Genomic DNA, 14258 nt, shown 5'->3' with positions numbered 1-14258 from the left:
TAATAGGGAAACACATCTGACAGCCCAAAGGGGTCTGAGGATGGTGACTAAATAACCCTGCAGCATTAGGGGGACCGATACTGTTGCCCAGCTCAAGACAGCCTGTGGCTCCCAGAGCAGAAGCCAGTGGCCCCATGAGGCCTGTACAAACTGGTGCTGTGGCAGGGCCAGCCAGAGTCCCTCCCTCACCGCGGCCCTCACATCCTCTCGCCCCTAGAATCTGGCACTCTCCCCCCTCACGCCCCTCCCTCCCCGGTCTCTCCAGCTGTCCTGGGCCACTCACTGCTCCTCTCACCAACCAACCCCAGAGCAAGGCCCTGGCCCCAGCTTCCCCCTCTGCCTGGAACTCAATCCCTTCTAGGGCACCGAGCCAAGGGTATGAGAGCCCAGAGGTGGTGATCAAAGGTATCCATTCCAACTTAGGTCGATTTTTAAATGAAAACGCTTTGTCCAGCTACAGAAGAAAGCAGTTCCCACGGTCTTTATTTTAGGCATGGAGTTTTGCCCTCCAATTTAATTCTGGCGTCTCTCAGAGCCATGCCTTTTTGTCAAGGCCCTTCTGATGGGCTGCTAGGGAGACACAGATGCGGGGCTGCTGGTTTTATCACAGAGCTCTGGCCATTTGCCTGAGCATGAATCCCAGGATGCCACAGAAAAACAGGTGCGTCCTTCGGGACACACGCATCAAACATGACGGTGCGTGGCCAAGCAGCTGATTAGGGAGAAGCACAGAGCAGTCGTTGGAAGGCAATCTTTGAACAGAGCGTGTGTATCCTGGAGCTTTTAGCGCTGATGCCCTCGGAACGCTGCCATCAGACTGGCTGTCACATCTTTCAACACCTCCGAATGACAAAGATGCTCACGGATGTGGCTTGCCTGGGGGTGGGGGGGAGGGCATTTCCACGCCTGCCTGCGTGCGGTTCTCACGCCTCCAGACTCTGGACCCTGGGTGCACAGCGACCACACGGAGACACAAACCGAGGGCAGAATGTCAAATGTTTAGTCCCAGAAATATACAAGCTTCACCGGTGTTAACTGGTATTTTTATAGCAGTCACCTCCCTTTTGGCCTGTTTTGCAAGGCAAGTCGCTCAAACTTTGGAGCTCGTTTGAGGGTGTGGCCTGGGGACTCTGTTTCTCCCTTTACAACCGGCTTTACCCTTAAAGTAGGGGGTCAGGATGGGGTGGAGGTATGATAGAGCCAACGGGTGGAGAGAGGTCCTGCTCCTTGTCTCTGAAAGGGGAGAAATGGAGCAAGGGGGATAGACCCCACCAGGACGCCTCCTTCAGCAAGGAATGTGTGTCCCCCACAAAGTCCCACTGCCACTGGGAAGGGACCTGCCTCACGAAGCTGAAAGTGGTGAGATAAAGGGGAGTCTCAGGGATGGCAGAAGCCCAGTGGAGGAGACCCAGCCCAGACAGAAGGGGCAGGGGCTTCCTGGAGAGGCGACCCTTGGAGCTGGCGCTTTGTTGTTTAAATTATAACTCTTTAGGGCACACACACCCCTCCCCCCCGCATTATAAAAGCGCAGCGTGCTCACTGTATAAATTCTAGAAACCACAGCGAAGGATCAAGAAGGACGTCAAGCTTGTGTGCAGTTCTCCACCCCCCGTGACATCACAGCTGTGAGCATTTTGATCTTTCTTTCCCATCTCTTTACCGAGCTGAGCTTTGAAGGAAGAGTCATTGGAGGCGGCCAGGTTTAGACGGGAGGGTCGACGCGAGGGGGTTTAAGCACAGGAAAGCTCCTGGGTGAAGCTTCTACAAGGCTTCAAACAGGCCAAGGAGTTGGGGGACTCCAGAGCCGTGGTGGAGTTGAAAGAAAGGGTTTGAGTGGGGGCCAGGGGGAGGTTGAATGTTGTCCTGGAAACCTGGGGAGCCTCTGTGGGCCTCAAAATTGGGAAGCGACATGATCACACTTGATGTTAGGGAAATGACAAGAGAAATACTAGAGAGCTCCAAACAGCCTTCCTCAGCCGCCTAAAACCCTTGCGTTAGTGACTCGTTCTGTGGGATTCGGCGTCCCCCACCTCCAGCCTCCTTTTAAAATATAAATGCTTCTGGCTGACAACACACTAACTCCTTCCTGCGGATGCCTCCGCCAGATCACACTTTTATCCTGACTTCTCTTAAATCTCCCCCTCCCCAAAGATCCTATACCCTCCGGGCACAAAATCACTCAACTGCCCTCCATCTTCCTCTCCCACCCCTTCCACATCCTCCAGTCTGCCAGCCTGGTCCTTCCCTCTTGTCCCACCCCCTCCCCTTCCAACATCTGATGCTTTCCACCCAGGAGGTCAGCAAAGACCCTGGCGGCTAAGCTGTGGCTCCTGTTTTTTCTGGCCTTGACCCTGGCCCCATAGACCCCTTCCTCTCCAGCCTTCCCCTTCTCTCTTTCTTACACAGCCACCTCCTAAGGTTGGGTACTTGTTGCTTGGCTGTCTGTACCCTCACCTGACCCAGGTAAGCTCAGTCATGCGCCACACCTCTGAGCTCCTGCACATTCAGAACCACAGGTGAACACCCTGGGGAGCAAGGCTGGTTTGTCAGGGACTGGGAGAGTCGACCAGAAAGGGCACCACAGAGGAAGTAAGAAAGTACCAGAGTTTGACCTTGACCAACAGGTTGGAGTCACCAGGTGGGCAAGTGAGAGGACACCTTCCAGACCAAGGGAAGAGCAGGAGCAAAAGCTCAGGGGCAGACAGTCATCAGCATGGCTCAAAGTGGGGTGTGGCGAAGGGGGGCAGGAACCTGGGAGGAAAGGGTAGCCCAGGGCCGGGGTAGGGGGGGAGTGGGGAGGGGGGAGGGTTCTATCGAAATTCTCCGCAGCAAGAACCAGCTGATGGCGATGAGGTTGTCTGCAGCTGTGCTCCATGGACCCAGGGGTGACCATCCTTATATATACACACTCTCTCCTGGGCCCCTAGCTCCTTAGGACAGGTCTGAGAAGGGGAGGTTCTGATTTAAAGGGTATGCATGTTTTAAATTTTGGTATGTGTTGCCAAGTATGAACTTGCCTTCGGAAACGTACCCTTGGACCCTATGACCAACGCTGTAGCAAGTGCCTCGCCTGACTGTCTGAGGATGGGCTGCCTGATGGGAGGAGGCCAAACCTGCACTTGAGCTTGGGTCGCACCCACTTGGTGCCTCCTTCCCGCCCCCACCCCTACCCCACAACCTGCCCATGAGCAGCAAGCAGGGACCAGGCCTAGAGCCTCAAGAGGGCCCCAGCTCTAGCCCTACCCTGTCTCCACCACAGCCCACACAGTCTTAGGGTGGCTGTGTGTGTTGATGGGGGAGCAGATACTCACCAGGCCCACCCCCTCCTCCAGGCAGCCTGTCCCCACGATGGAGACCTACGAACCTTCCCTGAGGGGTCCCAGGTGACAGCCCTGGGGCCATCGGTGGTCCTGGATGTGCCCTCCTCTTGCTACTGGCAAGAGGCCTGCATAGGAGGGTACTGAGTGCCATGACAGGGAAATAGGAGCTCAGAGTGGTCAGGTGACTTGGCCAAAGTCTTCCAGGACTCAAACCCAGGTAGGTCACACTGTCCTTGCCAGGAAGCCAGGTGCTGCACCTGCCAATATCACATCTACTCCCTCTCCCTCCACCTCTCCAGGCTCATTTCAATCGCCCCCTTCCCTTCCTCTGGCTTTGGCCCCCACCCCAGTGCCTGACACCCGTACTCCCACTACCGTGAGGCCCCACCTAGATCCTTAACAAGCAAGCAATCAGGTGTAGGGTCAAATACTGTTTCCCGGCTTATGTTTACCCAGCACCCCGACATCCACTCCCTCATTCACGAATCAGGAGGGTTTTGTCACTCCTCTCCCGGTGGCATCACACCTCCACCCTGCTCAGAACTCCAGGGCTTGTCTGGCTGCGAGTTGAATTCATCCTGTTACTGTTAGTATTTCCTGGGCATTCTCTGGGTGCCAGGCGCCATGCTGTGAGTCAAGGATTCGAAGCCAAGTAAGTCCACACGTGTTCTGCCCTCTCGAAGCTCAGTCCATACAGGGAGACGGACAGCGCAGAGAGAAGCAGCCTTAATGGGAATATACCCCCTGGAGGCACCGAATACACGTGTGCCTGGAGACCACACATGAGCATTCACAGCCACAGACAGGAACACCTGGGACGTCAATCATAACTAAATAGATCGCAGTATATTCATTCAATGGGACGCTCCACAGCAGGGGTTGACAAACATGTTCTGTAAAGGGCCAAGTACTAAATACTTTACACTTTGCGAGCCATATGGTCTCTATCACAGCTACTCAACTCTGCTGCTGTGGGGCAAAAGCAGCCATAGATGAGCCGTGAATGGCTACGCATGGCTCTGTTCCAATAAAACTTTACTTATGGACACGGAAAAGGGGATACCGTCATCATTCGGTATCCACGGGGGATTGGTTCCAGGACCCATCACGGATACTAAAATCCACAGATGCTCAAGAGAGGGGGTATCTTGTGCAGGTTGAGGGGTACAGGGGCTTTGGGACACTAGAATGTTCTCTTTCTTGAGGTGGGTGGTAGACACACAGGACTATTTATTTAATATGTATTGTACTTTTCTGTGTCTGTATTATTTTTCATAACATAATGGCATAGGGTTCATAAAATGGCATAGACCGTCAACTGGATATATCTTAAAAAAACATAATGTTGAGGGACTTCACTGGTGGTCCAGTGGCTAAGGCTCCACACTCCCAATGCAGGGGGCCCAGGTTCGATCCCTGGTCAGGGAACTAGATCCTGCACGCATGCCGCAACTAGGAAGTCCGCATGCCACAACTAAAGATCCCACACGCCGCAATGAAGATCCACGTGTCGCAACTAAGACCTGGAGCAGCCAAATTAATTAATTATTTAACATAAATAAATAAAATTATTTAAAAAAACAAAGCAAAAAAACATAATGTCGAGTGAAAGATGCAGGTCACAAAGAACACCCACAGTATCATTCTGATTATACAAAGTTCAAAAACAAGCCAGACTAATCTATATTACTTAGGGACGCAAACTAAAGGATCAAAGTATAAAGAAATGCCAGGAAGCGATTGCCCCAAATTCAGGATCATGGTGCCTCTGAGGGGAGAGGGGTTGTCTTGGGGCTGTCCAGAGGCTTTGGGGCACTAGAATGTTCTCTTTCTTGACCTGGGTGGTAGACACACAGGATTTTGTTTTATAATATTTATTGTACTTATTTATTGTGTTTATTTATTTATTGTATTTATTGTGTATGTATGCTATTTCACAATTTTAAAAAAGAAAGCAATGACAATAGGACCAACTGGAATGGCATCTGAACCCCTCCCTGACGAGCATTTATAATCCACCTGGAATCATATCCCAGTGGGAGTTGTATCCCACAGCTCTGCTAAGAGACCCTCCACAGTCAAACTGAACCTCTCACCATTCCCTCCCCCTGGCTCTGCCTTCTGGCCTCCCAGCCTTTATTCATGCTGTGCCTGCCACCCACCCACCTGCTCTGTCTCCTCCCTGTCTCCCCTTCCAACACTTCCCCTGCCCCACCTCCAGCAGAGAGGTGCTTCTCCTCTGCCTGCCTTGAAAGCTCTTTATTGGGATTAGACGAAGATGAAAAGCAGAGGCCAGTCCTGACAGAGGCCCAGAGCTGCGGGAAGGGAGGCAGCAGACTCCTGAGCATCTTGTGGACAACAAAGGGAGCGGCGACCCTGAGCCCAGAGCAAACGGGGGAGGGGAGGCAAGCCTGCATCGGTACTCTGGCCTCGGGTCTTGTTCTGCGGGTGAGTCTCACGGACTCCACCAGGCTTGGGGTGGGGGCTGTGGCTTGTTCACCACCAGGTCCCCCCAGTGCCTAGAACTGGTCCTCTTCAATGAACATTTGAGAAATAAATACAGCCCAGAGCTCTGGAAAGGCCAGGGAGAGAAAGAGGACTGACTTTTTTGAGGACACTGAGGCTCAGAAAGGTTAAGTAACTTGCCTGAGGTCACACAGCAGTCAATATAAGAAGGCAGGACTTGAACATGGTCTGTCTGGCCTCAGAGCCCTTGGAGGTGACTTGAGGCCTGGTGGAAGCAGGGCTAGAGCAGGTGTGCAGCTGCTCCCAGGAAAGCTGAGCCTCAGACTCAGATGATTCACCTCTGAGGAGAGCAGATGCCCACGAGACCAGAGGTGGCTGCTACACCCTTTGAGAAAAGTAGAATTTGCCGAGGGCTCAAGAGACCAGAGTAGAGCAGGAGGAGGAGGGTTGGGAGCAACAGAGGTCCTGAGATGCCATCCGAGGGTGTGCTGGAGACCCCTGGAAAAGTCGAAGTGACCCCAAGGAACCCGTGGGCTCCCCAAGATGTAGAGCCAGCCAACTGAATCTTGCATTTCGATTGGCTCCTCTAGGCTGGCAGGTGGTTGACATTCTCTGAGCCCTATCCACATGCCCTAGCCTCAGTCTGGGGATGTGCCACCAGCAAGCACTACTGTCGCACCCACTTGACAGATGAGGCCATCGAGGCACAGCAACATTAAGAACCTGCCCAGGGGCCCAGGATGAGTTGCAGAGCTCAGACCCAAACTCAGGCTGAACGCCCCTGGCCTGCACTCAACGCTGCATCAGGGAAACGGTGCATTGAGTCCAAGCTTCATGGACAGTTCTCCGCAAGGCCCCCGGTGGACACAGTTGAGGCCACAGGCTGGGTCTTGGTGCTGGCAGTTGGTGGAGCTGTTTGCACCAGGCTGATGGGTGAGGTCAGGGGAGGTTTGGGGGACGTGGGAGAGGTAGGATTCCCTCCACCAAACCCTCAAAGCTCAGAGAGAAGAGGGTGGGGAAGGGGTGTGGCACAGCAGAGAGAAAGAGCCAGGCGCCCAGAGGGGAAGGACCAGGAATAATGGGGTGCTGTCTGCTGCTCCAAGAGGTTCTAGAAGGGACTTCCCTGGTGGCCCAGTGGTTAAGACTCCACGCTCCCAATGCAGGGGGCACGGGTTTGGTCCCTGGTCGAGGAACTAAGGTCCCAGATCCCGCATGCTGCAAGGCGCTGCCCCAAACTAAGAGAGTTTCTAGGAGACCACAAGGTGTTTCCACCTCTTGCGAAAGAGCAGACTTTCTCTTTTGTATAACGTTTGCTGCAATGCTGGGGGAAAAAAAATCTGTTGTTTCTTTGCAGTCAAGAGAGTTACAGAAATGCTTTTCACAGCAGTACCCCGAAAAGTCTCTTCCACTCAGGTACTAGGATGTGCCAGGTCCCTTTTGGGGAGGAGGGACCACACAAAGAGAAATGATGGGAATTGGGGGGAAATTAAGTTAAAAATGAAAAAGTAGGAGTTCCAACACATTGTCACCAACAAGCCACATTTCCTCAGGCCATCTTTGCATCTGTCCATGAGTGGGTGAGTGGGGGGGTGTGAGGTGTCCAGATGAAAGGAGATGACCTCACAGGGGGCCGGGCCTCGAGGCCTGCAGTAGGTACCACACAGTCAAGTCTTGCCTCCCCAGGGGGGTAGATTTTTCTGTGAAGAATGTTCTTTACAAAGAAAGGTAAGAGGATCCCCAGAGCCCACTGCCAAGGGTCCTGGCTCGGGGCTGAACCTGGCCTCTACTTACCCTCCAGGCCGTGGGCAAGCTACCTGGCCTCCCTGGGCCTCAATTTCCCAGTTCCTAAGTGGTGCCAGTGGGGACAGCACCCCAAGGGAGCCTCGAGGGGGCCTGAGTACGCGTGTGAAGCCCAGCTTATGTGCTCAAAGAGGCTAATTCATGATAATAAGAATAGCTGTTATTGTTTATGGTATAACCGAAAGGCAGAGGATGAAGTAGAAAGGTGGGGAGCAGCTCCTGGAAGGCTCATAAAAGTCAAGGTGAATGGGAAGGAAAGCACCTAGCCTGCACAGTGGGGTGGGAGGAATCCTGGGGCTACCAGAAGGTTGGCACTTCCCAGGTGAGACTGAGCCTCAGGGACCCCAGGGTGGGCAGCCCTGGCCAGGGACGCTCCTGGGAGTTCCCTGGCCTGGATGAACTCGCCCCAAAGCCACTCATCCCAGGGCCTGGCTTGGATCCAGGCCACCCAGCTTCTGAGGGAACCTGGGACCAGGAAAGGGGCACAGTGTCAGCCCCCGGAAAGTAATGATGTGGCCTCTGGTTGTATTTCAGGAAGTGGGAGGTGCCCCCCTTTCTGGCAACGGCGGCAATTCTGTGCCCCAGGCACTGCACTCCCATGGCCAGCAGCTGCCTCCCTCCTCCCCCGGCTAAGAGGGGCCACACCTGCGCAGGTCCCATGCGGTGGCTCCACTGTAAGCTGCCTTGGGAGTGGGCTGTCCCTCCCCAGGGATCCCGCACCCAACTGGATGCCCCCAGGCCGCAGCAACGCCCACCCACCTCTTTGAAGGGCCAGGAGGTCAGGCCGTGCTGGGAGGGAGGCTGCTCCAGCAGCGAGGGTGGGGAACGCTGCCCCCCCCTGCCTCTTCAAAAGCCACCTTGGCAAGGCCTTAGCTAAACATCTCCTGGTCCCTGAAGGCTTCCCCTGTGAAGTCTGCAATGTTCAAACGCAACCAGCAAATCCCCCGAGACAGGTCCCGGGAATTAGCCGCGGGGCAACACGAGCCAGCGAGGAGCGCGTGAGAGGAGGAGGATGGCGCACCTGTGCCTGCGAGCTGCAGGGTCCAGGAGAGCAGGAACAAGCCCAGGAGCCGGGGGGCTGGGATGCGGCCCGGCGGGGCCCGCCACCAAGGAGGCCCGCTCTCCATCGGGGCCTCCGGGTCAGTGTCCCTCCTTCCTCTTTAGCTCACAAGAGGGGACAGCCTGCTGGCAACCACAGTTCCCCTTCGCGTAGCCAAGAAGCTCCTCCCTGGCCGCCCGCCCTTCCGCTTCCTCAAAGCCTCAGTTGGCCCGCTTGTCCTCTCAATAACCCCAGAATTTCCACTCAAGTAGTGGGAACAGCCCCAGGCCAGGTGGCCGGCCTCCAGGTGAGGATCTGGGGCTCACACTTGTCCAGGAGAAGAGCTGGGAGGGGCTAGGCCTCCCAATCGCCCTGGGGGTTGGGCTTCTCCCCTCCTCGGCCCCTTTCCAGCTGGTGGCCTGTCCAGAAGACACTGGTGACAGAGGCGGGCACAGGATTTCCACGGGATTTCCAGGGCTGGTTTAGCTGCTCACGTCTGAAACTCTTTAAAACAAAAACAAAAACAAAAAACCAACCCCATTCACAGAAACTTCCCCCCAGAAATAGACCAGGAGCCCGTTGGATTGAGGTGCTCCTCAAAGAGTAGGGCTTTGGGTGTGGGAGCAGGGGGTGGAAGCGGTCGGGAGGATGGGACGGGGCAGGCCGTCAGGGGGAGGGCAGGCGCCCCAAGTTCCCAGCCTTCCACGGGGCCAAAAAGCCCGTCATTAGCCCAGCGAAGACCACCCTGGGTCCCCCGCAGAGGCCCAGCCAACGCCTCCCCTCTGACCGACCTCAAATGAGATGTCTTCCCTCCCTACAGCTTCCCTGAACTTGAGCCACCCCTTCCCCACCAGGAGACACGTGACTCTCTTCCCCATCCAGCCAGAACAACAGCCCCTGTGCTCCCCTCCACAGGCACCAGCACAGGTAATTCTCTGCCGCCTGGGCCTCTTTCCCCCACAGACTGGGAGCCGCTCGGCCTGGCCTTCTGGAGCCCAGCACCGGGCAGAGCCGAATGTGGGGGGACAGAGGTCTGCCGCGTGTCCGGAGTGGCAGAGGGAAGGGGTCTGGGGTGGCGGTGAGGAGCCAGCTGGCACGGGAGGAAGGCGGGCTGAATTGAAGGTGATGAGTTTCAGCACAAGCTGAGCACTTCCCCTCCTTTCCCCATTAGTGCCCATCAACCCTCAAGATAAAGGTTTTTATCCCAATTTGACAAACTATGCCCCCGAGAGGCAAAGCAACTTGCCGAGATCAGGGTGGGTACCTGGGGCCGGCATTCAGTGCCCAGCTGTGTGAAGCCGGAACGTCTCTCCCCACCCCTGACGCGGCCCCCAGGGATAGCAGGACGGGGTCCAGTTTCCGCCCTTCGTCTGAGTACTTTCCCCTCAGCCACTTAGCACACAAACAATGAAAACCAGAAGCCGTTTCCCACCAACTCCAGGAGTGCCAGGAGGATGGCGAGCAGCAGGGCCCGCCCACCAGGTGAGGAAGACGTATGAACACCAGACATTTCCTACCGGCTGGGGGGCGGCGGGGACCCCAGTGGTATTGACTGTTGATCCATCACAGTGATACATGATAGCATATGTCACAGTGAGACACAGATAATCTGCTTCACGCTGTTTCCGAGCTCCTGGGGGGAGCAGGTTGTCTAAGCACCTCGATGCCATGGTGATAGACGTCATGTTAATGCCTCCACGCACGGAGGGAGCACTATAAAGGCATCAGTCTGTGCCTCTGGGGTCCCTTTATGACTCGGCATCGGGAGGCGGCCGAGCGTCAGGCAGCCTCGGAACACGGACCCGGGCTCTGCCTCCACACTTGCCTGTCCACTCCGGGGCTGCTCTACCTTCCCCCGGCCACCAACACAAGGCCCTGGGCCCCCTAACAGCGCAGCCCACCTCCGGATCTGCACGCTCGGAGCCCCAGGAGCTTTGCCACCTCTGAGCCCAAGTCCAGCCCACGGTCTCTTGCCTGCCTGGGGCCTCCTGTTTGTCTTCTTTACCTCTGACCACCCCCCCTGAGCCTAGCACAGTGCCAGCACCTAGTATGTGCTCGATAAATATTGGTGCATGAATGATGGATGAATGAGCATAAGACGGGGGTAAAGTGCCTCCCTCCCAGGCTTGCTCTGAAGGTGGGTGCCTAACATCGAGCCTGGCACATAGTAGGCTCCCTTCAGGCCCCTGTGGGATGGCTGGACTCCAGGGTGGGGCGGGAGGAGGGCCATGCCCTCCCCGGGCAGATGTGACTTGAAAAGAAGTGGCTGGGGGTCTTGGGTCATTGTTGAGTTTCCTAGATGCTCTGAAGCCACCCAGTCTCCTGGGGAGAGGCAGGCATGGACCTTGGGTGGGGAGCCAGCGGGCCCAGGCTGTACTATCTGGGCCTCAGGAACAAGGGTGATGGAAGAGAAACCACAGCACATTCAGAAACCTCATTTTCTTCAAGACTCTCCACCTCCTCTCACTGAAGTGGCCACCGAGCAATGAACTTGCTGGACTTCGGTCCCTAGGCTTCTCCTCTCCCCTGCCCTTGGTGGGAGCTTCGAATAAGTGGGTGAAAGGAAGAGCAGAGGACATGAGGCTCTGTTGGCATCTCCGGTGGGCAGCCCAGGAGCTTCGCGGCCTTTGGGCCAGGCCTCCGCAGCTGAGTCTGCAGGCGAGGGCCCCGGGGCCGGCGCGCTCAGCTCCTGCTCCTGTCCAGGCATCTGTCTGCCTCTCCAACCATCCATCCATCCATCTCTTCACATTTTGCTGAGCACCTGTTCTTCACCAGGCACTGGCCTCAACAGAAGGATGCAGAAGTGAAAAACCCCAGCTTCGAGGAGCCCATGTCTCGGGGCAGGGGGAGAACTATAATCAGCACAATTATACAATCACATGGCAGTTCAGAGCAGTTACTCAATGCCATACACCATCCAAAATGATTTTAATCTACACAGCAATTTAATCCTCACTGCAATTCTACGAGGCAGGTACTATAATCACTACCATTTTACAGATAAGGACACTGAGGCACAAGGAGGTTAAAATAAAACTTGCTCAAGGTCACACAGCTAAGAAATGTGTCCAGGGGAAATGACTATGAGGATGACCCCAGTCTCTGCTCCTAACCACTGCTCCAGCCCGCCTCAATGGCAGAAGTGTGTACAGAGCAAAGAGGGAGGCAGGGGAAGAAGTGAACTACTCGGGGTGGAGGGAGGAGGGGCTACCCAGGAGGACTTCATGGAGGAGGTGGCAGCTGTGAAGCAAGAGGAAATGGGGGAGCACACACATCCCCTGCAGTCCTAAGGCGCCTTGTCCACACAAAGACTAAAGCTTTCCAAACTGGACCGCAATTGCTGGCCTCCATACACATATTAAGTGCCTACTGTATGCCAGGCAGTGGTAGTACAAAACATAAATCATAGTTTTGCCCTTACGGTGCTCCCTGTCTAGGGAGGAAAACAGAACCCCCAGACAGGATTTCCAACTGCCCCAAGTGAGTGAGGGTGAGTGAGCAAGTGAGGTGAGGCCCCTGGAGCCACGTTTGGTTCCGATGTTCAGGATCTGCCGTGTCTTCTCTGCGTTTCCTCCCCAGGCTGCACTGTGGGCAGCGGGTGCACGGGAAGCCGGAGGAGACCACTCTCCTCCCTTTCCCACCTGCAGGAAGTCACTTCCTTCCTCCGTATAGATGCCAGCACCAGGAGGAGCCCACCAGTTGGAGGGGCCCCCTGAGAACGCCCTCTCAACTGGCCTGGTGGTCGAGATGGAGAATGTCCCCTCTGTCGGGCCTCCACGTCCCCACTGCCCGGGGTACCAGGGGCAGCTGGGTCGGCTCCTTGTTTCCTTCCATCCTCTCCCTCAAGCACCCCCGCACTGGAGAGAGCGGTGTGGAGGGCAGCCTCCCTCCTCTCCTAGCAATACTCATGTTCGCCTTGGAGGCCCCCTTTCTGCACCATGTAGCAGCCTGCAGATGGGTGGTGCTGACGGACACCCCCCCCAACCGCTGACCTCACTCTGAGAGTGGACCTGACCACCAAGCCCAGGGGGCCTGAGGACTGGCTATAACTCAGTCGAACGAGACCCATCTAATTGTGAACTTTCTCAGGAGGGAATGAGCTCTCTGTTACTGTAGCTGTGCAAACCATCCACCCTGCACGCTGCTGGAAGATGCCTGCCTGGCCTGGAATGCTGACCTGGCCCATCTCCAAAGTCCCTTCGCAGTTCAAGCTGCTCCAATTTTGGCCTGTTTATGAAATATTTGTTTCATGCCAGATACCATTCTAAAGGCTTTACATGTATTGAATACTTCAGTCCTCATAGAAACCTCATGTGAGTAGGTGTTATTATTGCCCCTACTTTACAGATGAGGAAACTGAAGTTCAGAGACTGTAAGCCACGTAACCTAAGGCCACACAACTAGTAAGCAGTGGAACAAGGACTTGAGCTCCTCGGCTGCGTTTTTAATCACTATGCTCTCCTGCAATTCATTTGATTCTCCCAGGGGGGGCTAGTATTACAACCCTCATTTAGTGATGGAGAAAAATAGAGTAAGTGGCCTGCTTGGGGGTCACAGAGGGGACCAGAGTGCAGGGTTTTCCTACTGGACATATACCCAGAGTTAGATAAGACTTTCCTTGCTAACTCTGTTGTGGGGGAGGCAGCAAGGAGCTAGTGCCCCCTCCCCAGCTCCTGCCACACTGAAAATAATCCTGAAGATCTGAAAAACAAAGGTGGCATCATTTTTCAACCTTTATTTCATGTTCACCACGTGCCAAGGCCTTGTTAGGTTTAGGCTCTTGGTACAACTGTGTCCCCAGGAGAGACAAGCACCGACCAGGAGGCTAATCACTGGAGGTCCTTGGGTGGCGGGGACCAGAGCTTGAAGGTCCCGTATTCAAGCTGCCACCCCCTCCAGCCACGAGGACAGCCCCTGGGTTGTCCTGTGCTGATGGCGCCACCTGGTGGCACATGTGGCTCTCACCTGTGACGTCTTCCTCTCCAGGTTGCTTCTTCCCTCTCTGGGGTCTTGGGCTGCCCAGAGGCCACTACTCAGCAAGGTCAGAGCAGGACTTGAGAGGCCACATGATAAAGTCGCAGGGGGCAGGGGGTGGACAGGGCAGGCAGGACCAGGCATGTGCTGGGGGCCTGTGGGAACAGAGGGCAGGGCATGCGGCTGTAGGGCCCCAGCCCGCCTGCCTCCCTGATGCCTTTCCTGGGCACCCACAGGAGCCTCCTTCAGAGCCCGCCCCACTCTGTCCTAACAGCTGCTTTGGCTGGGAACACCTTAGAAATTCCTCTTGGGAAAGTTTCATAGGAGCCAGTTATTGGGCGCCAGGAAAACCAGTCCATGGCTTTGCAGGGACAACTGGGGACTTTCCTGGCAGGGCTCCCCATAGAGAGTTCAGCCAATTAAGGAAGCAATTAGCTTCCCCTGAGGCTAATTCATGCATTGTCACCTCACACAGTTTTATGGTTCTTTGGGACAGAGGGCCTCAGTTCCCTGTGGGCAGAGGGGGGTGTGTGGCAGCCACTCGTTACAAAGATTCCTGGTCCCACCCCAGCGATCCAGCTCCACAAGGCTTTGGGAGGCCAGAGGACCTGTGTTTTAACAGATGCTGGTTCACACACTTGAGAAACTGCCCGAAGTGC

The 14258-nt window shown here is 55.5% G+C and overlaps 1 protein-coding gene and 1 long non-coding RNA gene across 4 annotated transcripts in view; both read right to left on the bottom strand.

Moving 5' to 3' along the window:
* NFAM1 (NFAT activating protein with ITAM motif 1) overlaps window positions 1-8886 on the bottom strand; it is a 33580-nt gene extending 24694 nt beyond the window's left edge. The window contains exon 1 of the mRNA XM_082420697.1: window positions 8608-8886. Within this exon, the coding sequence (XP_082276823.1) occupies window positions 8608-8713 (106 nt within the window). The 5' untranslated portion in view covers window positions 8714-8886. The remainder of the gene's footprint in view (window positions 1-8607) is intronic.
* Window positions 8887-9974: 1088 nt separating this feature from the next.
* The window catches only part of LOC309641074, a 12848-nt gene continuing 8564 nt past the window's right edge, over window positions 9975-14258 (bottom strand). For all 3 annotated transcript variants that reach the window (XR_014252499.1, XR_014252500.1, XR_014252501.1), the window contains one exon: window positions 9975-13754. This is a non-coding gene — a long non-coding RNA (uncharacterized lncRNA). The remainder of the gene's footprint in view (window positions 13755-14258) is intronic.

This window comes from Balaenoptera physalus (assembly GCF_965194825.1).
Source record: "Balaenoptera physalus genome assembly, chromosome: 13".
Classification (NCBI taxonomy): Eukaryota; Metazoa; Chordata; class Mammalia; order Artiodactyla; family Balaenopteridae; genus Balaenoptera; species Balaenoptera physalus.
Note: the sequence above shows the minus strand (reverse complement) of the source record. Positions and strands in the feature narration are given on the sequence as shown.